The 24,143-nt window shown below is 51.9% G+C and overlaps 2 protein-coding genes across 4 annotated transcripts; one reads left to right on the forward strand and one right to left on the reverse strand.

The window, feature by feature from the left end:
• Nucleotides 1–436: 436 nt before the first annotated feature.
• UTP11 (UTP11 small subunit processome component) lies at nt 437–9,836 on the reverse strand. The gene is made up of 8 exons (XM_046659978.1): nt 9,685–9,836; nt 6,415–6,476; nt 5,115–5,217; nt 4,615–4,728; nt 4,025–4,118; nt 3,794–3,924; nt 1,403–1,513; nt 437–692 (listed from the first exon to the last, which is right to left on the reverse strand). The coding sequence occupies exons 1-8, from the start codon at nt 9,745–9,747 to the stop codon at nt 609–611; spliced, it is 762 nt and encodes a 253-aa protein (XP_046515934.1). The 5' UTR covers nt 9,748–9,836; the 3' UTR covers nt 437–608.
• Nucleotides 9,837–11,780: 1,944 nt separating this feature from the next.
• FHL3 (four and a half LIM domains 3) lies at nt 11,781–22,389 on the forward strand. Of its 3 annotated transcripts, none has more exons than XM_046663308.1 (6): nt 11,781–11,800; nt 19,593–19,766; nt 19,854–20,028; nt 20,998–21,167; nt 21,290–21,476; nt 21,601–22,389. In XM_046663308.1, the coding sequence occupies exons 2-6, from the start codon at nt 19,611–19,613 to the stop codon at nt 21,753–21,755; spliced, it is 843 nt and encodes a 280-aa protein (XP_046519264.1). In that variant the 5' UTR covers nt 11,781–11,800; nt 19,593–19,610; the 3' UTR covers nt 21,756–22,389. The 3 variants fall into 3 exon arrangements, with proteins under 3 accessions (XP_046519264.1, XP_046519262.1, XP_046519263.1); XM_046663306.1 differs by lacking the exon at nt 11,781–11,800 and adding an exon at nt 13,915–14,207; XM_046663307.1 differs by lacking the exon at nt 11,781–11,800 and adding an exon at nt 14,835–15,012.
• The last annotated feature ends 1,754 nt before the right edge of the window (nt 22,390–24,143 follow it).

Consider the following 24,143-nt stretch of genomic DNA (forward strand, 5'->3'; position numbering starts at 1 on the left):
GGGTAAAACCAGTCTATCCACTGGATAAAACACTATGCAAACATTAAAAATATTTAATTTTTACTATGAGCATATATTACTTTAAAAAAATTTAATGATGTAACAAAATGGAAGAGAGCTAATGATTTAATACTTAAGTGAAAAAAGCAGGATATAAAATTGTTTACTACAGTTACAACTACCAAACACAAAAACCAGTGCATACCTTTACGAAACGGAGCAAACCAACCAGAACGCTCACGGTAGTTGTTCACCTCCAGTGCCCTAGTTCCTAGCAGTGTAAGTAGGTGATAATTATTTGTTGTTCTTGAATAAGTACTGGGATTAGGGATGAACTCATTTATTTTCCAAATTTGCTGTAATGAGATTATTTAACTTTCGTAACGAAAAAAACGGAAGAATATAAAAGTAAGACTGATTTCACAACCCACAAACATTAAGACAGGGAAAGGGGCTTTAATGTGGTTCGTATCAAATGTCAGACCTACAATAAATTATGGTTACAAACAGGAAAACCAAGTCATCTAGACTAATGGAATTTGAATTTACTGGAAAAAAAAAACCAGAATTCTTTTCCATGCGAAATGACAAGGCTTATGCATAACCCTTCAACGTTTTCGACGACTCTGAAATTTGTAAATTGCTGGGGAGTTCACTGTTTCTTTCTTCACCTTTACTTTCCGAGTTTTATCCTATAAAAGAGTAAAAAGGTTACCAGTAAAGAGTAGGAGGGGGTTTTGTGAAATAGGAAGGTTCATCAAGCACCTTTCTGAAAGCCCCAAACTCAGCCCTTCCCCAAGGTCACAAGGGGCAAAGCCCTCCGGCCTCCCCAGGCGACAAAGCAACGTCTCCCCCGGGCATCTAGAATGGTACTCGCTGTCTAGAAGTTCTCGGGAAAACTGAGAAGCATTCAAATCATTTTTTGTAGGGTTTATTCTCTCACGGAACCCCAGCTGAGAAAGGCAGACCTAGATGGTCTGCAAAGCTGAAGAACCTGACATTTAGAGGAATGATAATAATATGAAAGGGGCATCTTATATTCCTTAGCTCTGCTATTTAACTACACGATGTTGTCTATTTTTAAACACCAATGAGTGACACGCAGTGTTTTGTTAACCTGTTTAAATGTTACAGATAGCTGCTCATAAGCTATAAAGTTCATGTGCTACCCGATCCTACCCTTTGCTGTTCCAAAGCTCTGACTAATAAGCCCCTTATTACCTTCTTAATCAAGGAGCATTTCAACACTGTCAGAGTAACAGACACTGGCTCAAACCACTGCCCCCAAGGAGCAGACATTTTCACGTGGGTTGATTTACACACAGCTGAAATCCAGGCTCAGTAAAGACCTTTACAAGGAGGGGGAAAAAAACCACGCAGGCCTACGGCTCTCTCTCCTCACCAGAAGATCTTTGCGTGTTTGAATTTTCTGTGCGATAACGAACAATTTCTTCTCGCGCTCGATCCTCTGGGTCAGGCAGTCATACTGCTTCTGCCTCTCTTTAGCTATCCGCTGCAGAAGAGAAACACGCATTTTCAATAAAACAGGATAAAAATGAGGAGGAAACGGTATCTTAGATCCACTTAAGCCCAGATACATAAATGGTTTCATCAATTCCCTCCTCACTCCAGAATCAATGTAACGAGATACCATAAAGCTGTCCATTTTAGGAACATCACATCCTAGAGCTGAACGGAACCTTGGAGACTTGCCCAGGGCCACGTGGTTCACCTGGAGCAGAGTCAGGACGGCCCGAGAGGCGCAAAGATCCCGGGAAACTTTCCACCACTACACTAAGCTGCCTCAAGCTTTGTGTGAGCGTCCCGGTTCCCTAAGGTGACGCAGGAATAAACCAGTACTGGAAACCCTACATGACGTGAGTACAGAATAGAAGGGGCACCACGTGATGCACTGGTGTCTGAGAACCACAGACTCCAAAGAGCAGGACAGGAGGCTGGCCCGGTGGCGCAGTGGTTAAGAGCGCACATTCCACTTCGGCAGCCTGGGGTTTGCTGGTTCGGATCCCAGGTGCGGACATGGCACCGCTTGGCAAGCCATGCTGTGGCAGGCGTCCCACATATAAAGTAGAGGAAGATGGGCACGCATGTTAGCTCAGGGCCAGTCTTCCTCAGCAAAAAGAGGATTGGCAGCAGTTAGCTCAGGGCTGATCTTCCTCAAAAAAAAAAAAAGAGCAGGACATTCTCAGCAGAAGCTCATGTGAGAATTCTCCCTGCTGATGACTCCTCAAAGACCAGTGGTCCTTAAACTTTGGGGACTCACAAACCTCTGAGACATTGATAAAAGCTTTGATTTCTTGCTTGAAATAAATGTACATGTGTTTGTACTAACCTGTACACACATATATACCCATTTGCAGAAAACTTCCGTGTGGGAAGAGAGTGTTCAGACTTCGTAAAGCCCATTCACGGATTGTCACCCCCTCCAAGTTACCGACTAAAAGTTCCCTTGCAACTCCACACCAGCAGTCTCTTAATAAAGATAATTGTGCTTTAAATGAAACAACCAAAAGAAACAACACTACTAGATACAAAGGGCAAGATCCCAACCTTGCCAAACTCTCAAAAGCTGTGCTAGCGAACTAGTCTACACAGGCGTTTGGAACACCAATCTCTTCAGGGACTACTGCAACACTTGAGAAGTGTCGGTGATACAGCTAATTGAAAATACAACTAATTGACAAACAGGGTTATCACGAGAACACTAGTCAGCCGGCTCCTCAGCTGGAAGTGTTATCTACATAGAGGGGAATATTACTGGGCCTCAGACGGAAACAATTCACCAATTCTAGCAGAGTCTCACAGCAGTGGCTTCAGACAGCTTTTGTTTTCACTTTATTGCACAGACTGTCAAATTTATGGGATTACCCAATATAGTCAAACTAATTAGGGGTATTTATATTACTAAAGCAAGTTTAGCTGCCTCTGAGCTAGAGAAACTGCTGTGAAATTAAACATTGGAAGTGAAGCTGATGCGGTGTAAATGATTCAAATCAAAACAGAACAGCTGTCTGCTTGAAACACATTGACAGCATTTTTTTAAATGAATCACTCAGAAGTGAGAGTTCAACTCCAGAAGGCTTTGAGGAAAAGCGTGTCTCCTGCACAAACCCAGTTACGGTCATGGAAAGCACCGTAAGGAAAGGTCAATGCAAAATTTTCAATATGTGTATTCACTACTAAAGGTTCAATATCAAAGCATACCACATCCCTTCATCTTCAGCATCCCCTCCTTTCTCTACATTTCAAAACCACCGGCATCCCTTACAAGCACTGAAAGCCTGAAGCCCAGGGTCAGAGCTGGCATTCAAAGGCAGATCGAAAGGCCAGAACCTCAGCTCCTGACCACTGTGCCACATGGCCTCCAGTCTTAGAAACCAAGGAACCCTCCTCCACTTCCATCCCCATCAGCAAAGCCTCCTTCCACCCTGCTAAGAGAAGTTCAAGAGTTTTCCACAAAGAACTGCATTAGGAACAGTGGCCAGGGGCTGGCCCAGTGGCGCAGTGGTTAAGTGCGCACGTTCTGCTTCGGCGGCCCAGGGTTTGCCAGTTCGGATCCTGGGTGCAGACATGGCACCACTTGGCAAGCCACGCTGTGGCAGGCATTCCATATATAAAGCAGAGGAAGATGGACACAGATGTTAGCTCAGGGCCAGTCTTCCTCAGCAAAAAGAGGAGGATTGGCAGCAGATATTAGCTCAAGGCTAATCTTCCCAAAAAAAAAAGGAAGCTTCATTCCCCTAAGCTCAGACCTGAAGAAAAGCAGGAAAATTACCTTAAGGCGAGTCTGATAGGTAACTCCTTTCACTTTCTCCTTCTGCAAGGTCTCTATCGTGGGTCTATTAAAGACTCTGTCGACGAGTTCCGGGGCTGTTCGCAGGTGAGTTGCAACATCAAACTGTTCAACTAAAAGTCAAGAGAATCCTTAAGGCACTGTCTGTCTCTAACACCAACCAACACAGACCAATATGACAGACTGGCCCAGAAAGCCTCAAACATTTCATACCTTCCTTTTTGGTGTCAAAAAAGAACACATGCTTATTCTGTTGCTTCCCCTGGAAATCCAGCAGATGGAGCTCTGATTTTAGTCTTTCAATTTTCTAGAACACAGAATATGGTCTCATTTTATATTGGGTTGTTCTAGGCTAGCCGAAATAAATTCGCAGAAGTGTAAACCATTTCACATCATCAGCAGCAGCCAGCAAAGAATCTGCTTCACTCTTTTAAAGGAAAGGACCCCTAAAATTTATCAAGCACCAACCACGCCTCAGGGGCTGGGCTAGGCATTCCACGAAACTCAATCCTTACAACAATCCCGCGGCACAGAAATGAGGAAACAGCCTCAGGGAGGTTAACTTGTCCACAATCAGGGGGCTAATAAAGGGCAGAGCCAGAATTCAAACCTAAGTCTGTCTCATTCCCAAACTTGAACTCTTTCCACTCCACCATGCCGACTATACGTCTAAATCATTATCACAATTAAGCACATTTTAAGACTGTACATGCCAGAAGAAAGCAACTTATAACTTGAGATGGGGGATTTATACTTCTCTTAACTGACACAAATACATCAGAACAAAGAGTTTCAGTTGTTACCTTAGCTTCTGCCACCCTTTTCATTTCTATATATTTGACATCCTGAGTTCTCATCAGTTTCAGCTGTTCGGGAGTCACCTCTTCCTTAGTCTCCTTAATAACATGAACTCCATCCTGAAATCCAAATTTAAAAGATACATTTCCTATTAGAGGAAAATTATTAGTAAGCTGATGGCATAGTTTGTGGTTGGAACAAAGACAACCAAGTGCTTTATGCAACAGCAGTCCAAAACACTAGGCCCCAAGGTGCATGCTCAATTTAGCACCTCCAGTCACGCGCCCTCAGAGCAGCTCCAGGCATAAGACAACTCAGATTCGGGGGCAGAAATGCATGCTGCTCATGAGGGGGCAGTTTTCCCCTGGATACTGACCAGGAGCACCTGGACCCAGTGGAGAAATGCTCAATAAAGGCCAAGGATCCACTCTCTCCATCTTGTCCCCCACCTATTTTCCTTACTGAGCTGGAGCTCAAAACACCAGCTGATACATTAGGCACCCACCTGGAGTTTAACTCGAGTCATTTTATAGTAGAATTCATCTGGATTCTTTTCAAGAGCCTTCTTCCGGAGAGTTCTGAGGTATTCTTGCTTTTTTCGGTAGTCACTGAAAAGCAGGTGAAACAAGGTGCACAGCAAAAAAGAAAAAAACTCTCACAACGGGCCAACCGTACAAGCATCTAGAGCTCACACGAAATGAAAACTCAAAAAAGCCAAAGCAACGATTAGATTTGCTCCAGACTCCACTGTTACTGATGCTGAGCTCGGGTCTCTGCAGGTCCTCTCCTATCCCAGCCCCACCAGAAAGGAGCTGTCCCCATCTCACATGTTTAGTGCCATTTATATCATTACAGGAAGAGCCCAAACAAAGCACAAATTAAAACTTCTTAGACAGGGCTCTGATGCAAGCCTGGGCATCAAGTGACCACATGAGATTCAGAAACGACACAGCGCACTACAGCAGAGTGACTAGAATCGTAGACTCGGGAGCCAGACTGTCTGGGTTCAAACCTTGACTCCGCCACTTCTGGCTAAGTAACCTTGCCTAAGTTAGTTAACCACTCTGTACCCCAATTTAATCTGTAAAATGGGTATGATGATAATGGTATCCCAGAAGCTTGTTGGGAGGAATAAATGAACATAAAAATGGTAAATCTAGAACACTGCCTGGCCCAATAACAGCACTCAGTTATTACTAGCCTTAAAAACTCTAGGACCCAGAGGAAATCACTTAATCCATCCCCCTCTGTTCCAGGAGCATAAAAAGGACCTCAGCTGACATGCACGGCTAACAAATAATTATAAAGTATTTAGCAAAGAAAGTGCTAAAGAAGAAGAAGAATGGGGATAACTGTTTTATGAGTTTTCAGAGTTCATTATCACCCACGCTCAGTTTCATGAATCCATCTTTCACATCTCCTCATTCCGCACCACACACGCAGTGATGTAAGACTCAACAACAGGAATCTTAGATTCTATCGTGCACTTCAAGAAAAGGGAGAGAGAAAGGACCCAGCTTTTGGCTCAAACACCAAGGCCGGGGCAAATCAAAGCCACTGTGAGAAGATGATCTGGAGCGACACCATAAAAAAATTCACAATGCAACTACAGTTACATAAATAACACTCTGCCTAAACAAAGACAGAAGCTTGGGGTCACAGCAAAGTGTATGACAGGCTGCCAGAGCTTTGGCCTCTTATCAATGGCAGGAAATTATCCCCTGTCGGACACTCGGGCAATTCAGCCGCAGAGCAAGGAGGCCGTAAGCTTTCTTGGCAGCACCTCCAGCAGAGACACAACTCACTCTGCACGAAGTTTGTAATCTTTCTTTTTCTCCAACAGGCCCAGATGTTTTCGAAAGCCGGGCTAGAAGACAAAAGAAAAAAAAAGTGTTCAGTTTCCTCAGCGAATGCACACCCACATCGACACGACACCTGACTCGGGAACCAGAGCCTCTGGAGCGCTCAGCAAAGCCTTGTCCTTGGAGCCAACTCGCTACTCTGTTCCCTCCCCTCCCCCAACTGGGCTCTGCCCAAGGACCAGAGGGACCATGTGGCTGCCACAGAGGTCACAAGCACTGCCATAGTAGGTTTCTTGGCCTATTAAGGACAGAGAGAGGCAACAATGACTCGGCACTAAGCAGGCAGTTGCCAGTTGTACTAAAATTACTACAGACTTAATCCAAGGGTTTATAAAATACTACGAAGGGAAAACATAGTAACAGGGAGGCAACTGTGGTAAGGCAACTAAATTTAGAGTCTAGAGAACTGGGTTCAAATCCAAGCTTTACCTCTTCACAATCTGTGACCTTGGGCAAGTCACTTAACTTCTCTGAGCCACTGTTTCCTAACTGTAAAATGAGAATAAGGTAAGTACCTCACATGGTTTTGTGAGGGTCAAATGAGCATCTATAAGAGGTGGTGCCTGCACACGGCTTGGCCCAAAGCAAGCCGCCAGCACATGTTTACTGTTATTATTGTACTTTTGGCACAAGGTCTGAGAGAAAACCAAGTACGACAGAAAATACCTTCTCGAACACAGAACTTGGATGGCATGGAAGGTACAAGGATTAAATCTTGGTATTATCTTTCTACAGCCTAGCATTTGTTGTGCACTTAATATACGTCAGGGTCAGTGCTAGATGCTTTTGCCTACATCATCCTATTAGGCCACATTTAGCAAGCACTTATCCCATTACAAAGCAATCTGCTATGCTCATTACACACAATCTCATTTAATCCCCACAACAATCACGGAAAGTAGGTAAGGCAGACACTACTGTTATCCCAATTTTCCAGAAGGGGAATGGGGTTTAGAGAATGACGTGCCCAAGAACACAGAACTAGTAAGTGGCAAAGCTAGAACCAGAACCCATTCTATCTGGAGCCAGTCTGTGCTGTTCTCCAGCCCACTAGACTGCATCCTCTTCTCCTCTGAACAATCTCCCCGCGTGAGGAAGCACATACATTTCTCTACTGTTTGCCTAATAATTTCGGTGGGATTTTCAACAGTCACCTTTCTCATCTTTTATCCTGCGACAAAATAACGTGATACAACAAATAACTCCATATTTCAAATAACATCCAAGCCTCTCCTGCTAATTTATAATTATAGCAAACAAAGGGAGGTTGACAGAGTGGAGAAGGAAAACTCAAGGGTCCAAAGACCAACAATATGACACAGAAATCTTGAAATAGCGTTATGTCCGTTTGAATGTACATCTGCAGTAGAGAAGGAATCCTGGCATTGCATCTGAAATAGTTCACATAATTACACACACCCCCTCTGCACAAAATAGGCCAGGAGTTCCCCCACTGCCTCAGTGAAGGACCGAGAGGATACAGTGCAAACTTTCCCCTAAGAGGGAGTGCTCTTGGCAATGTGTTTAGCCACCTTTCCAGCACGCCTCACCTCTCCCACAGATTCCTACTCAGACAGGGCCATGTCCTGCTCACTACGAGCCTCGAAAGCCCTCTCTCTTCTCTGCTAATCGAAATCAACTACTTACAACTGTGACCTGGGACACAGTATTCAATCTCTTTAAGCATCGGATTCCTCGTTCGTAAAATGAGGATAGCATCCACCTCACAGGGAGGCTAGAGGATTATATGAGATGGGCCTTGTAAAGCACGCAGGGCTGTGCCTAGCGAGAGTAAGGGCTCAAACGGGACAGCTATTATCATTGACTTCTAAGTCCAGTCAGTTTCGCCCTAACATTCTTTCCCACCATCTCTACTCTTCCCACTCAAATTCCTCATTTGGCATTTTTTATGTGCCATTTCTTATAAAGCTGCCTCTTTATTCATCTTGTAGTAGTCTCTGGATTCAAAGCACTTGGTCTGATTTCTGCCTTTGGTGCCTGCCAGCTATAGTAGCTGGATGTCTTTGAGCAATTGACTTAGCCTCTCTGAGCCTTAGTTTCCCCATTTGCAAATGTGAGAAAATAATAGCACCTACTTCCACACATACTGTTTAGAGTTAAATGAGATACTGAGAGGAAAGCATCTTGCACTGTCTGGCTCTGGCAAACAGTAAGCAGTTCGAGCTATTATTACTTTCAGACAGGTCCAAACATAGTCCCCGACACCAGGTGGCAAATTACACCATTGCTCCCAGCACACCACTGAGCACGCAGCAAGTGCATAATAAATGTCTGATAAATGCTAAGAAGCAGGAAGACTGAATCGTGGTTAAGAGGCCTTGGTTCTATCCCACCACAGTGGGATAGACTGTCAGTGATAGTTGTGTCAGTGACACAACTTTAGACACATCCTTCTCCCTCTCTTGCCCAGCTGTAAAATGAAGTTGGACCAGAGAGCTCTAAGGGCCTTTCCAGACTGGATATTATGTGATTCCTGAGAGCAGTGGAATGGATAAAGGGATTCTGCATATATTAAACGAATTTCTACTCAACCTTCCCACCAGACACACCTTCCACAGAAGTCCTACAACTGTTTATTCTGCCTGCATTTGTTGTTTTTGACTGGGCAAGTCACTTTTGCTCTCTGGACCTCAGTTTACTCATCTGTCTAATGTGAATAGAAAATACCAACGTTACAGGGTGGGCCATAAACCAGAAGCGTATGGGGGAGATCTTCACGGACTACAAAGCCCACACGTAGTGATGATACCACGTTCGTTAACGCCAATCTCTTCGCTCACGGCCCCATAGGCAGCAGGCAGAGCTGAGCATCATTAGATGCGGGTTCCAATTCCAGCCGGGGCATTTACTGGCTATGCGAGCCTTGACCTTGTCAACTTCCTTAGAGAAAATCAAGCACTCTCCACACAATCTCTCATGTAATTACATCTCTGAAACCGTGCAAGATAGCATGGATTATCCGCAAGGAATGGGGAGGAGCCGGTTCTCTTCCTAGAGAGGGAAAACCCCCCTCCTCCTCGAGCCGCGAAGCTCCGCCCCCAACGACGCCGGCGTCATTAGCATGTATTTGCATCTATTTACATAGAGCGTCTACGTTCGGAACAGACTAGGATCCAAAGGTGGCCAAGGGAGTAAGGCGAGAGCGATACGCGGGGCCAGGGGCTAGCGCTCGTGGGGCCGGTCCAGTCCTACCTGGCTTCGCTCTCGATGTTCCCGCTGCCGGGACTTGGCCGCCTTCCGAAAAGCCGCCGCCATGTCTGCTCACGCCTGGACAAGCTCAGTACACAAAGCCGGTTCCGCACAGCCTCAGCCGCCGCGTCCACTGATCCTACCGGAAACAAGCCAAGCGGCCGGAGGCTTAGAACCGCCCACTCCCTCTCCACAGCCTATCCGGCGCCGGCCTCTCCGGAAATACGTTCTCTAGCAAAGGCGGGCACCACCGGCTGCTTCTGGAAAGTGTAGTTTCCTATGGCCTAATCTCGTGACTCTACAACAGTCGGGTTTTATTCGCCAGAGCTTGTCCACGTGTATCGAGATCTCGCCTTCGCCTTCGGCTCCGCGTTGGCACCTGGGAACACGTGGCTGGCGCGGCGCTCGGGCTGAGCTGGGATTGGCGTGTGCGCATGCGCAGTCACCTACAGCACCGCTCCGCTTGCGTTTGCGCGGTGCGTTTAAACCTAAGACGTATGTGAATTGTCCAGTATACCAGAAAGAGCACGCTATAGAGAGGCAAGAGACCTTGAAACCATATCTGGCTCTGCCTCTTACTGGTTGTGTGACTTTTGACAGGTCGCTTGACTTTAATGAGCATCGTTTTTCTCATCCATTAAAAGAGGATAATAATAGCATGCACTGATTGCCTCACAGGGCCATCAAGGGGCCCCACAGTTGAATCAAGGAGTCATATCATGACTTAATCTGTGAAGTTATAAACTTCTGATTCCCTCATACCCTCAAGGGAATGGCTGGCTGGCAGGATGAGTGTCAGAGACAGTACGGTGGAATGATTAGGACCATGAAACATGGAGGCATGCAACCATCCTCACTGCCCCCAGCTAAGGCAATGAGCTTCGCTGAGCCTCGCCGTCCCTATCTGTAAAACGGAGGTAATAATAATACTATACCCAAAGGATTGTTGTGAGGATTAATGAAATTATATATTTGAAGTGCCTAATGCTGTGTTCACCCCTTAGCAAGTTCACAATCAATTGGAGCTATTATTTTTATTATTACTAAAACCACCTCTAAAGATAGAGGGGACGTTGGGCACAACAGAGCATTCCAGAGGCATTTGGTTTCTTTTCCACCATGTGAAACTAACCTTCAGCAAGTTCTGCAGTTGCACCCATTTCTCCTAATAGGAGTCACCCGTCCAGCTAATGAGCTCTGGGGAAATTGTCTCCTCATTCCCTGGAGGTGCCAGTCCAGTAAACCAGTAGACATGAAAGTGGCTGAGATCTGCCACATGCAAAGTTTTTCCTGCTTCTGAGTCTGAGCCCTGCCCAAGTAGCGCCACAAGCATTAACAAAATTCCATCTCATTTGTCACTTAACCAGTGAAAGATAAGGCCCTTCATGATGTGGCCCAGGCCCACCTTTCCAGCCTCATCTGGATTAAGAAGCGCAGCCATCAGACAGTGTGACCAGGTGACAGCCCCAGTCACTCTGCCACTTTCCCTGAAGAAAGCATTGAATGAGGGCATACCTAGAAGAACGCAGCCCAGCACATGGAGGGCGGGCCCCTGGAATCAGCTCTGGATTTGAATTGCACATCCAGCACCTATCAGCTTTGGGGCCACATTGTCCAACTCTCTGAGCCTTGTGTCCTACTCTGTAAAATGGTGATAATAATAACCACCACCTCACATGGCTTTTGTGAGGACTGAGGAGGGAATGACTAGCACTTAGCACGGTGCCCTGCATTTGGTCGGCTTTTAACCACGTTAATTCTCCTTCTACCCTCCCCACTGATGCTCTGTAGAAGTCACTCATTTCATCCTCTGCACCCACAGACCCATGGCCAGACTTGGGATCACAAGGAAAGTGTTTCTGGGCAATCTGAAAGAGGGTATCTGCTAAACCCTGAGGCCTGCAGGGGCTCTAGGCAACCCAACGGGTAAATAAGCAATACACCCAGAGAAGGAAGGAAGTTTTTGCACTGGGGGAAGGAGGGCTTGTGGTTACAAGCATCAGAGGGTGATTCAGCACCCAGAGGAAACCATGAGAGGCCTGCCAGTCATCACTCAGGGTCTCCTTTTGAAAACCCTTTCAGCGTGAGAGAACAGCTGGAAGCCCCCTTCCACCAAAAGGTAAGGAAGGGTATATGGGGACCTCCTGGGTGGGTAAAGGCACAACCAGATCCCACTCACCCCAGGCCAGGCGTCCAGCACTCAGGCTTTCTTCCAGCCCCAGCTCAGACACACCTGTTCCTGGAGAGGGGGGAGGACTGACGGGGAACAGGAACAGGGAGTCCATGTGGCTGATCCCTAGACCTCCCTGGGGCACGTCCTCTTGGGTCAACGGAAATAGAGTGAGGAGGGAAATGTGAGCCCCCTGGGGAGCTAGAAATGGGGAGGGGAAAAGACACAGGCCCTGCCCTGCACCAGCCTCCTTCCCGCAGGCTGAGCCAAGTCAGAACTCTCCCAGCTTTCTCTGGCCTTCAGACTCCAAGTCCAATAGCAGAAGCTTAACACTTGACCATGAAAGGGGGGCAGGTGGGGAGAGAGAGTCCCAAATTTTGAATACCTACTGTGTGCTCTCATCAATCCTCACAAGAATGCTCTGAGACAAGGAGTCAACCACTTTTTTAAAAAATTATAATTATCCTCACTTCTGTTCACTTTCTTTTCTTCTTTTTTTTTTTAATTTTTTTTTTTGAGGAAGATTAGCCCTGAGCTAACTACTGCCAACCTCCTCTTTTTGCTGAGGAAGATGGGCCCTGAGCTAACATCAATGCCCATCTTCCTCTACTTTATACATGGGACATCTACCATAGCATGGCATGCCAAGCGGTGCCATGTCTGCACCCAGGATCCAAACCGGCGAACCACGGGCCACCAAAGCGGAACATGCGAACTTAACTGCTGCGCCACTGGCCAGCCCCCTTCTTTTTTTTTTTTTTTTTTTGCTGAGGAAGATTCACCCTGAGCTAACATCTGTTGCCAATCTTTCTCTTTTTGTATGTGGGTCACTGCCACAGCATGGCCACTGACAGACCAGTGGTATAGGTCTGCACCTGGGAACCAAACCCTGGACGCAGAAGCGGAGTGTGCTGAGCCTAACCATGAGGCCACCAGGGCTGGCCCAAGGAGTCAACCGCTCTTAACAGATGAGAAAACTGAGGCTTAAAGAGGTGAAGTGACTACAAAGGCTGTAGAGCATAAGGGTTAAGCTCTTTTTTTGCCCTAAGGAGCTTTCACATTTGTTTGTCCAGATTTGAATCTAGACTTTGCCATTATTAGCTGTCACCTTTGGCAGGTTACTTACTCTCTGTGTGCCTCTATTTTCCCGTCCCTAAAATGAGAATAAAAATACGTATTTCATAAAGTTGTTGCATAACCAAGTGCATTAATGTATGTAAAGTGCTTAGACAGGGACTGGTGCAAAGTAAGAACTCAGGAAATACTTGGCTCTTACTGAGGCTGTTCAGAGATTCAAGCTGTGAGTAAAAACCAGAGACCCCCAGCTCCACACTCATCACCCCTCTCTTTCTGAAGGCTGCTCACCTTTGCCCTCCCTCCACCCCAGAGCAGACCCCTTCATGCCATCTACTCCAACCAGGCAGAGTCTTCACTGCACTTCCCAGAGCTAGGAGTCCCCTACACCTGCAAGACATGTCCTAGAGAAAGGGCCCACCCACAGGCTGGCTGCTCACTCTCTGGACTATAGATAGCAGGTGCCTGCGGGCCAAACTGGGGGGTTGGGGGCCCAAATTGAAGTAGGGTCTGTCATTCATTCATTCATCAGATATTAATTATGTACGAGAGTTTGGAGTAGGTACTGGGAATGTGGTGGTGAACAACAAGGACCCAGTCTTGCCCTCATGGCACGTACAGTTTAGGGAGCAGCCACAACAATGATAAACAAGCAATTAGTTAACTTTGAAAGGAAATTTGGCCTCCCGGGTGACTTGGGACCCAGGAAGGAAGCATGTGATTCAGAGACGGGAGGAGGGGACTCAGGAGTTCCAGCCTGGGATGGACTGAGCCTCTGTTCTGAGAGCTTGGCTAGACCCGGTCTGGGGGATGGGAGAGCCCCTGTGGGCACCTGAACCTCTACTCCAGACGCTGAGGTTATTTCGAGTTGGTTTGTTGTCTCTTGTTTTGCAAACAGCGCACTAGAGCCTCCTCCTCCCTCCCCCCCTCCTTCCAGATCGAGGCTATTTATTCCTAGTGACAAGCCTGAGGATCCCAAGGGGGGTGGCCTCAAGGACCTGGAGGGGCCTGTGTCCCTGGCAGGCGCCAGTCCTCCCTCCCGGGCACAGGGAGGAAGCCAGAGGGTTGGAAAATGTAGAGGTGGGGGAGGAGGGGTTCCCTCCACTTCCCTCCACCGTCCCTGCAGCACCCCATCCATACGTACTCCTCACAACCCTCCCTAAGAAGCCCAAAAATCACGGGGCCAAGGATTAGGGTGTCCCCTGGGTCTCAAAGGTCAAAACTATTCCTGGGCACGGTGGAAACCGAGGCAGGACTTCTCCGCACAAGGATGCAGCTGGAGGTGAGGAGGTGGTTACTTCTGTTTGCCACTCAGAATTGTGGAATAAAGCCCTTTGAAGGTCAAGGCCCTATGCGGCTGGGGGTGGGGGTGGGGGTTTCCACTCTTCGGTCTCTGTTTCCAGAGAACACCTTGGTCCCCATGACAGCAGAGTCGAATTCACCCCCCCCCCCCGCCTCCAGGCGGGATTAAGGCCTCATTTACAAACTCGGGCTGAGTGTGACCCCTGGGGGTAGAACTAAGTGGGGCGGGGTCACGAAGGGGGCTTGAGGACCCTTGGTTCTCAAATGGACCCTGGTCGGCTGGGTCCCGTACCCCTTGCCCGAGATGAATCGAGCAGTCTCCCGCTTGCAGCTGGGGGGGAAGGGGGAGAGCGGAGGGAAAAAGGAGGGCAAAAGCTCCAGGGAGGGAACAGGGGCGGGGTCCTGGCCGCCCTGGAAGGTTGGGAGCGCCAGGTTAGGCTGGACCGGAGGAGGGGGGCTGGGGCGAGCTCCAGTCTGGAAGGGAGGTGGGGGCGGGGTCTGGCCCCCGCCTCCGGGATGGGGGGCCGGGGGCGGGGTCCGCACCCCGCGGGCAGGGGCGGCCGGGGGCGGGGTCCGGGCGGGGCGGGCCCCCGCGCTCACTTCCTCGGGGAGGGGTTGGGGCCGCGCTCCCATCGCCCACACAGTCCGTGTGCCGCCGGCAGCCTCGCCGGCAGCTCGTCCGGCGCCCGCTCGGCCCGGCCCGCAGGTACTAGCCGCCCAGGGACGCGGCCCCGGGGTCCCCGCCCCGCCCACGCCCGCGCCCCGCTCCGGCCGCCCGCGTCGAGGTGAGCTCCCCGCCGAGCCCGGCTCCGAATAGCAGCTCCCGGCGCCCGCCCCCTGCCCCCCGCCCGGGGCCGGCCGCGGGCACGCCGAGCCCGGGAGGGCGCCCCCCGGACCGCATCGCTCCGGGCCGCCCGGCGGGGCGGGAGCTGCGGCGGGAGTGAGGCGGGGGAGGGGGCCAAGTTTGAAATGGAAAAGCCTGAGTCGAGAGAGAGGCCGGGTGGGTTCGAGAAACTGAGGCTCGCGGAAAGCCTGGAGAGGCGAGAGACCGAGACCGGGACGGGGACGGGGACAGGAGCGACGACAGGCTTAGAGTGGAAGCTGCAGAGATCACCGAAACGGGGACAGAAACTTGGCTGGAGACTGACCGAGAGACAGACCCGAGGCATAGGGACGGATCCAGGTTTTGTGGAGCATGTTAAGAAAAAGCATACAGTGACCCCAGTGAACACGTCGTAGGATGCTTCGCAGGGCCTTGGGGATTCCTGGGCAAGTGAGGGGCCCTGAAACCCAAGCTTCCGTAGCCTGGTGGTGAATCAGCCTCTGTTAGGCCTGTAAAGACAGTAGGGGATACAGAGATGCTAAGGGGTAGAAAGGAGAGTGGGGTGAGGACCAAGACATTCTGCGCCATAGAGACACTGAGAGGCCAGACTTGGGCATTCAGAGGTAGAAATCCACAGAGGCCAGCTGTTGGGAGATAGCCAGTCAGAGATACAGAGACGCTCACAAGGTAGAGACAGCTGCTGAAGTGTGCAGGACACAGAGACTGAGATTAATGGAGGCGCTCTGACGGCTTCCAAGACAGACCCTGAGACTCAGGCCTGGAGGACTGGGAAGCAAGGATGTGGGGAAACTCTGGGCCAACTGAGTCCCCATGAGGAGAGGACCTGAGACAATAAGACTGTGAGCAAGGAGGAGCCCCACGCGTGCACCAAGACAGCCCCAATTTATTTTTAAAGTCAAATCTTGGACCGTGGCGTCAGCCCTGGGGGACCCGGGGTGAATGAACTGTTCCTCTCCTGTCCCCAGAGCAGCTGCTGGATCCTGCTTCCCACCCCCCCTTCCCCTAAACTGCTCCAACTCCCAGGCCCCATGGGGGGAGGGGAGGGGAGAAGAGAGTGGAGACTTTGGGGTTGGTGCCTGGTAGCAGGGGGTGGGGGTGGGGGGAGTTCGATTTCTCCCCTTAAGTCTCCTGTCAACTCCTAGGAGCTGGGGGAGGGGTCTGTTCTGATCTTGACTCACAGCTGTGGGTCCTGGCCAGGGTCCTCCTGGACAGTGGGGAGTAGAGGGGGGCAAAAGGGTTGAGTGGTTGGCATGGGTAATTGGAAAGGCTTCTGGGTGTCTTCCAATCGCAGGGCTGGCAGCTGAGGAGAAGAGCCAGGCTCCTGTGCCAGTGATGTCACCCAGCATCTCCTTTCCCCCTGCTCTTAAATGCTGACCACCCCCTCTGCCACCACAGCAGCATTCATAGGGAAAGAGAGACAGGAAAGGGCTCCAGGCTGGAAAGCAGGGGACCTGGGCTCTCTAATACCTGCGTGACCTTGGGCATGCCCCAGCCCTGTCCCTAGCCTCTGTGTTCAGCTGTACAATGGAGATGCTATACTGTCCTGCCTGCCTTTTGTGAGATCTGAGGAGCTGGTGGGTGGGAATGCACCTTGTGAGAGGCAGAGCAGCATGCAGGTAGGTGTGTACACCTGTGTACCTGTGTACCTGTGCAAGGGGTCTCGGAGTTATGCTCACTGAAGTCAGTCTGGCCCCACAGATCTCAGCGAGCCTCATGGCCTGGGCCTCTTCAGTCCCCCCAGCAGAACTAGGGGGTTCCCTCTTTGTTCTCTCCCTGGGCCTGCACTGAGAATGTCCATGTCAAATCCCCCGCCAGCTCCCTGACCGGGGCCTGGCGGAGAAACTCTCGTCTGACCCCAGTATGAGTGAGGGGCTGATAGTAAAAAACGCTAATAGCTACTATTTACTGACAACTTACCGTCTGCCAGGTGCTTTCCAAGGATCGTCACGTTTAAGCCTGACAATGACCCTAGGAGGTACACAGTAATATTAGATGGGAAAATAGGCTCAGAGAGCTTCAGTGACTTGCCCAAGATCACCCAGCTTTATATTTCACAGCTTAAGCCTCTACACATCACATGCCCACAGCCATTTATCCCACTCTTCTGAGCTCTGGGAGGTTCGCTGGGAGGTGCCAAATGTGTGTGTCTAGGTCAGGTGTGGGAATGTGTGTATGTGTGTGTGTGTGTTGGTGGGGGCAGGGGCTGGGAGCCATCTGGCAGACTGAGCAGTCTCCTCTCATCCCACCACCAGCCATGAGGGAATACAGACTGGTTCCCTACAGTCCCCCAGCCCTGCCAGGGAAAGGGGGGGGGGGGCGGGGGATGGGCAGAGACAGGTGGGCCTTGATAGTGCCCTTCATGCTGTCCTCACTAGAGCCCAGCTGGGCAGACTAGGGGACGAGGGGATTCTGGGAAGGAAGCAAGCCACGCCCACACCCTATTTGGGGTGCCCCTGTCTCAGAGTGGTGAGTGCCTCCCAGGGGGCGGACTCTGGGCTAGCCTGGGCCTGGGAAGGTGGCGGCTGCTTTGGGCCAAGCCAGGAAGGAAGGAAAAGGCCCAGGGCACTCCCGGATGGACACATGGCCACACTCCACCTGTGTGGCCCCCTGCTGCCCAGTGGCTGACAGCCCAGGCAATCCTCAGATCTTGGGCCAGAGGAAACTCGGGCCTGAGTGGCGGGGAGCAGACTGAGAAGGGGGGGTACCCTCCACCCTACAGCATAGCCACCACTCCAGAAGTCCCCACACTGAAGACCCCAGCTCCTGGGGCCTCCTGTTCTGGCCTGGGGTATGAACTGAGTGTCCTCCCATTGTACAGAAGGGCAGCTGCGAGCCCAGGAGCCATCCCTTCAGAAGAGCCAGGCCCTCCGGGCTTGGGGCGTCTGCTGGCGCCTGGAGTCTGAACTCCAAGCCAGAGCAACGCTTGTTGGCGAGAATTTCCCACTGGGGGTGGCTGAAACATGGAGAGCTGTTCCTTCAACTTGAGCCAGGGCAGGCTCTGGGGACTGCCATTACTGGGATCTGACGCAGGGGGAGCGGGTTGGCAAGCTCCCTTGTGCTCCCTAGGCTCATCTGCAGCTGGGAGGTCATCCCCTTCCTATGGGTCCTGATGGGTCCTCTCCACCCACCCCAGGATCCCAGTCCTTAGAGAGCAGGCTTCATGATGGAGGAGGCCGGGGGTGGGGAGCTCTGAATTTGAGGCTAGAGACTAGAATTAGGGACAGCAGAAGGGACTGGGAACCCCACTTCCCTACCCCCCCACTCCCCACGCTCCTGTTCCAGAGGCAGCTGTGTGGATGACCTCATCCCGCAAACATGCTTTGTTCCTGAGAAAATGGAAAGTGTCTGAGGTTTGGTGGGGGGCTGGGTGTCTGCAGCAGCAGCTCTCAGGGCTCCCTCTTGCCTGACTTCCCCCCCAAGAGGGGGTCTGACTGGGGAGATGGTGTCTTCAGTGGCTCCCACTCTCTCACCTTTCCCTCCCCCTGCCCCAAACCCTTAGAAATCCGGAAAAGCTGGGGAGAAGCTGTCTCTTCCAGAGGCAGGGGGAGGGAAATAGTGACCCAGGGGATGGAAAGATCCCGGGGCTTTGCCAGTTGCTGCCAGGAGTGATGCCAGGAGTGATGCTCAGCAGGAGATGGCAGGGGGCACACTGCATGATCTCCACTTCCCCTCTCCCTCTCCAAGCATCTCATTTCCTTTTTTTTCCCCCTGTTGCTGGCAAAACTTGACATCTGGCCATCTGTGCTGCCACAGCTGCTGCAGATGTTGTAAGCCAAGGCTGCCCAGGCTGGTGTGACCAGCGACCCAGCGGGGGGTAGAGGGGGATGAGGGCAGAGGGTCCAGCTGGGGAAGCTTGGCTGTGTCCAGCTTGCAGGATTTCCTTCCTGCTTAAACCTAGGCTGAGTCTCTGAAGTCCTTGTTGCTGGGCCGATTGTCCAGGGAGGGGAGGCCCGAGTCTCCCATCAGGCCTCCTCCACCTCTACCATTCATGGGCCCAGCATCCCTCTAACATTCCACCATTTCCTGGATCAGGATGGGGGCAGGACAGCCCATTCCCATCCCTAAGCTGCCCACTCCAGAGCTCTGGGTATATCCCGAGGGTCCCTTCCTGGGAGTCAGGAGAGTGGGAGTGCTGTTCATATGAGATGGCGGGGGTGGCTCCCTGCCCCTGCTCTTCCCCTTTGGGGACAGTAAGGGACAGTGGAGGCTAAACTCAGACTGGGGCAGGAAATGAGTCACTGACCCAGGAAAAGCCCCCTCCCCCCAGATCTGCCAGGGCCCAGATAAGAAAACAACTTCTGCTTCCTGATTTTTTCCTGACCCCCTCCCACCCCCACTGTTAAATACAGAAATAAACGTGCGGGACTCCTGGGTTCCAGAAGCACGCCTTCCCCATCACCACCTGCTCTGACCTGGCATTTCCTATGCCTCGTCTCGCTTTTTTTAATGCAAAGGGCTATGCCACAGCCCCTCTGGGTGACCCACCCCCACCCCTTGTGCCCCACCTTGTGCCCCTAATAGGGCTCCCTCAGAGCCACCATGAGCGAGGCCTTCGACTGTGCAAAATGCAGCGAGTCCCTGTACGGCCGCAAATACATCCAGACAGACAACGGCCCCTACTGTGTGCCCTGCTATGACAACACCTTCGCCAACACCTGCGCTGAGTGTCAGCAGCTTATTGGGCATGACTCAAGGGTAAGGACCAGACAAGACAAGTCAGGGAGGGGTGGAGGCTGGTGGGAGGGGCCAAAGGTGCCAGTGGCCCTTCCATCCTCCCCGCAGGAGCTGTTCTATGAAGACCGCCACTTCCACGAGGGCTGCTTCCGCTGCTGCCGCTGCCAGCGCTCCCTAGCCGATGAGCCCTTCACCTGCCAGGACAGCGAGCTGCTCTGCAATGACTGTTACTGCAGTGCCTTCTCCTCCCAGTGCTCCGCCTGTGGGGAAACCGTCATGCCCGGTACATGCCCAGGGGCTCCTTGTGTGCACGACTGGCATGCCTGGCATCTGTATAGGGTTCTTGCATGTGCAAGGGACTGGCATGTCTGTCTGATACATACATGGAGGCTGGGTCTAGTAAAGACCTACACACGCAGTGTGTTCCTAGAAATTTGGTGTCTGTAGGATCTGTTGTACCTGAATGCTCTTGGGAGCTTAGCATGTGCAGGAACTGACAAGCTTGGTACATTCCTGAGGGTTTAGTGTGTGCTGGACCAGTAAGCCTGGTTTATATCTGTGGGCTTCCCATTTACAGGCAGACTGACACGCTTGATATACACCAAGGGGCTTAGCATGTATGAAGACCTGCATGTTTGGTACATGTAGGAGCTAAGAGCCTGCTGAGACTGTCATGCTTGGTGCATGGAGGCTTGTTGTGTGCATACAGATAAACAGAGGGCTTAACGTGTGGCAACCTGTATGCCTAATAGACAGGTGAAGGTGTAGACCTGTGGAGAAGGGCGTGATTAGGGTACGTGAGGGCTTAGCAGCTGCTGAATCCATCATGTCCAGGCCATTAGAACTTTGTGTGGGCAGAGACTTGCTTGCCTGGTATATGTGGGGTCTTGATATGTGTGCTGAAACCATTATGTCTGGTGTATAAAGGCTTTGCAAATAGAGACATCATGACTGTGACACGGAGGCCTGGTGTGTGCTGAGATAGTCCTTTCTGGTACACAGGGGGACTTCCCATATGCCAAACCCTCATGTCTGGTTTGTGGCGGCCTAGCACATGCTCAGCCAGCATGTCCAGTGTTTGGCGGAGGTTAGGACATGCAGTATACATGCTGAGGGTCCTGCTGCATGTGCATGGACACCACCCTGCTCAGGCTATGGGAGCAGCGGGGACTCTCCTTGGAGGGTAGCAGAGGGTGGTGGCACTTGGCAGCTTGGGCCACAGGCCTCTGAGTTGGACCCCTGTTCCCCACAGGGTCCCGGAAGCTGGAGTATGGAGGCCAGACGTGGCATGAGCACTGCTTCCTGTGCAGTGGCTGTGAGCAGCCACTGGGCTCCCGGTCCTTTGTGCCCGACAAGGGTGCTCACTACTGCGTGCCCTGCTATGAGAACAAGTTCGCTCCTCGCTGCGCCCGCTGCAGCAAGGTGGGGGCCCGGCCAGCGGGGTGGGGGTGCTCATCTCCACTGCACTCAGGGATGGAGGCGAGCAAGGCTGTCGTGGGGTGGGAACCCCCACTCCCCCCTACTGACAGATGCTGCCCCCACAGACACTGACACAGGGTGGCGTGACATACCGTGACCAGCCCTGGCATCGAGAATGCCTGGTCTGCACCGGGTGCCAGACACCCCTGGCAGGGCAGCAGTTCACCTCCCGGGATGATGACCCCTACTGTGTGGCCTGTTTTGGAGAACTCTTTGCACCCAAGTGCAGCAGTTGCAAGCGCCCCATCACAGGTGGGACAGGGGTCGAAGGACTGAGTGGGTGGGGTGCAGGCAAGGGAGTGGTGTCTGGTATTGGGAGGCTGAGGGGCAGGACGGCCCTCTAGATCTGCAGTGCTAACCTCCAGCTTCCCTCCAGGACTCGGGGGAGGCAAGTACGTGTCCTTTGAAGACCGCCACTGGCACCACAGCTGCTTCTCCTGCACCCGCTGCTCCACCTCCCTGGTTGGCCAAGGCTTCGTGCCAGACGGAGACCAAGTGCTGTGCCAGGGCTGCAGCCAGGCAGGGCCCTGAGCCTGGGCCCCAGGCCCTCCCAAACCAGGGCTCTAGGACTAAGGCTCCTTTTCCAAACCATCTCTGGGACCCAGCCCTTCCCCAAATTGGGGCTCCCCCTGGGCTCCAGGATTCAGCCTCCCTACTCCAACATCCCTGGAACTGGTACTCCCTGACCCAGGGCCCCCAAACCTGGGCTCTTATGAGCCTCCATGATTCAAATCCCCTCCCCAAGCTTGGACTCCAGAACTCTCCTCTATAGTCTGTGTTCCCAGACCAAGCCCCTTCCCCAAATAAGGGCTCTAGACCCCCAGCCCTCCAAACCTGGACTCTGGGACCCAGGCCCCCTTCAATCTAGACTTCTCTCCAAAGACTAGGCCTCCTGTGGGTGCCTGAGCAGCCCTCCAAGGTGGACTATACTCAGGCTTGACCCTCCCCACCCCATCCCACCTCTACCCACAGGGCTGGGGCTGTCTGGACAGCAGAACAGGGGTTCACTGGTTAGGGGGTCCTAGGGTACAGGGTTTTGCCCAGCCCATGTCCGATGAGTATTTTCTCATTTCATTTCAGCTTCGTTTTGCCCAGAGATGGGCAGAGGGGTGGGATTGGCTCACCCCCTTCCAGATTCTGCAATAAAGCAGTGTGAGGAAGTGAAGGCCTCTGTGTGTTTGTCTGGGGATGCCGGGGGAAGGAATTCGCAGACCGAGGGGATCTGAGGCTCTTCCAAACCTTCTCCGTGCAGGGCAGAGGGGGAAGCTGCCGGACCATGGAGCGGGAAATCTCTCCCCAGAGAGGGGATCCCCACCGCTGCTACCGTCCTTCTCAGGCTTAGCCTGCCTCCCCCCTGCTGGCGAAGAGCTTTTTCTTCCATGTGGGGAAGGGAGGGGTTTGAGGGAAGTTCTGGACAAGAGCGGGGGTGGCAGTGGGTTCCCCCATCTGGTACAAATCGCCCCCCTCCTCTAACAGCCCTTCCCAAATCCCGCAGAGCACCCGGTGCGGATCCCCAGCCTGGGCCCAGACCCTCGGCCCCCTTCCCCCTCTTCCCGAGGATTAACGGAGGCGGCCCGGGATCCGCTCGCGGCCGCACGTTTTTTGCCAAAAAAGGCAAGGATGCAGCTGCACGCGCCGCGGGAACATCTGGATCCGATTCCCGGCATGAATGGGTCATGGCCCCGCCCCCCCGTGATTCAAGAGCGGGGGCGGGAAGGAGCGAGGGGGGCTGTCCCCCAAAGTGGGGAGATGGGGCGGAGCGCTGCTCCCCTCACCCGGCGTCCGACGCCCCCTGCCCCTGCCCCCTCCGCGGCCTGCGGTCTGGGCTCCGCGGGCGGACTGTCGGAGCCCGCTTGTGCGCACACTCGGTACGCGCGGGCTCCGGGGGTGGGCGCGCGCCGCGGGCTGGGCGGACCTTCGTGCCCTGCGGGGGAGGGGCCCTGGGATCCGGTGGAACCGCGTGGTTGTATGTATCTCATATTAAATCCTCCGAGAAATCCGATGGGGCGGGCATTTTTCCATGTCACGGAGGTGGAGACGCTGTTTGTCACTTTCCCAAAGTCACATAGGTAGTCCCTGGTAGATCTGGGGTTCTAATGCGCTTCACACTGCCTCCCCGTGTCTAATTCGAATTGTAAACTTTCTGAGGCCTTGGTTGACATTTCCAACAAGCCTTTACGAATACCTGCCATGTGTGTTCATAATTAATAATTATATGTTTATATTTTTGTCTTTCTCCCACCAGCCACGTGGAGGATTAGAACTGCGTCTGCCTCGCTCAGCCCTCCAGCCTCAGCTCCCGGCACTTATTACGTGTTCAATAAATACTTGTTGAGGAGTAGTCGTCCAAGCATAGAAAACAGCTGGTGCAAAGGCCTGGGGGCCTGAAAAACCATATGGTGCTTTGGGGAAGCAGCAAGTAATTTCATTTGGAGGAAGTGCCAAGAGACTAACATGGCAGGCAGAGGCCAGGTCAGGAAAAGCTGAATGCCAAGTTAAACAGACCTCACCCTCTGGGTAAAGCAGCCGGTGAAAATGTTTAAGCAGTGGTGAGGCGATCACTCTGGCTGCAACATGAATAATGGATTGGAGGTAAGATGAGCAGGCTGATTAGACTAGCGCAGTGGTCCAGGTGAGATATAATGGCAGCAGAAGTGGAAAAGACAGGACTTGGTGACTGGGTTGATAGAGCCGGGAAGGAAGGCATCAACTGAATGGTGTTGCTTAGGTGGTCCACCCACCTGAGAGGAGGAGATTTACAGGTACAAAACCATGTCTTGATTTCAAGATAATCGTTTTTCAGAGTTAACATCTCCGAAACCCAGATGCATTGTATAATCATATAATTGTATAAGAATTGTATAAGCAACATCGTTTAATTGACAATTTTTTTTTCTTTCTTAGTGGAACGTGGTGGGG

Source organism: Equus quagga, chromosome 5 (assembly GCF_021613505.1).
Source record: "Equus quagga isolate Etosha38 chromosome 5, UCLA_HA_Equagga_1.0, whole genome shotgun sequence".
In the NCBI taxonomy this organism is placed as follows: Eukaryota; Metazoa; Chordata; class Mammalia; order Perissodactyla; family Equidae; genus Equus; species Equus quagga.

Coding starts and splice junctions, on each gene's coding strand:
- UTP11 (XM_046659978.1), bottom strand. CDS start 9,747: ATGGCGGCGGCTTTTCGGAAGGCGGCCAAGTCCCGGCAGCGGGAACAT. Junction 6,477..9,684: donor AACATCGAGAGCGAAGCCAG/GTAGGACTGGAC, acceptor TTTGTCTTCTAG/CCCGGCTTTCGAAAACATCT. Junction 3,925..4,024: donor TTTTGACACCAAAAAGGAAG/GTATGAAATGTT, acceptor CTTGACTTTTAG/TTGAACAGTTTGATGTTGCA.
- FHL3 (XM_046663306.1), top strand. Junction 19,767..19,853: donor TTATTGGGCATGACTCAAGG/GTAAGGACCAGA, acceptor TCCTCCCCGCAG/GAGCTGTTCTATGAAGACCG. Junction 21,477..21,600: donor TTGCAAGCGCCCCATCACAG/GTGGGACAGGGG, acceptor GCTTCCCTCCAG/GACTCGGGGGAGGCAAGTAC.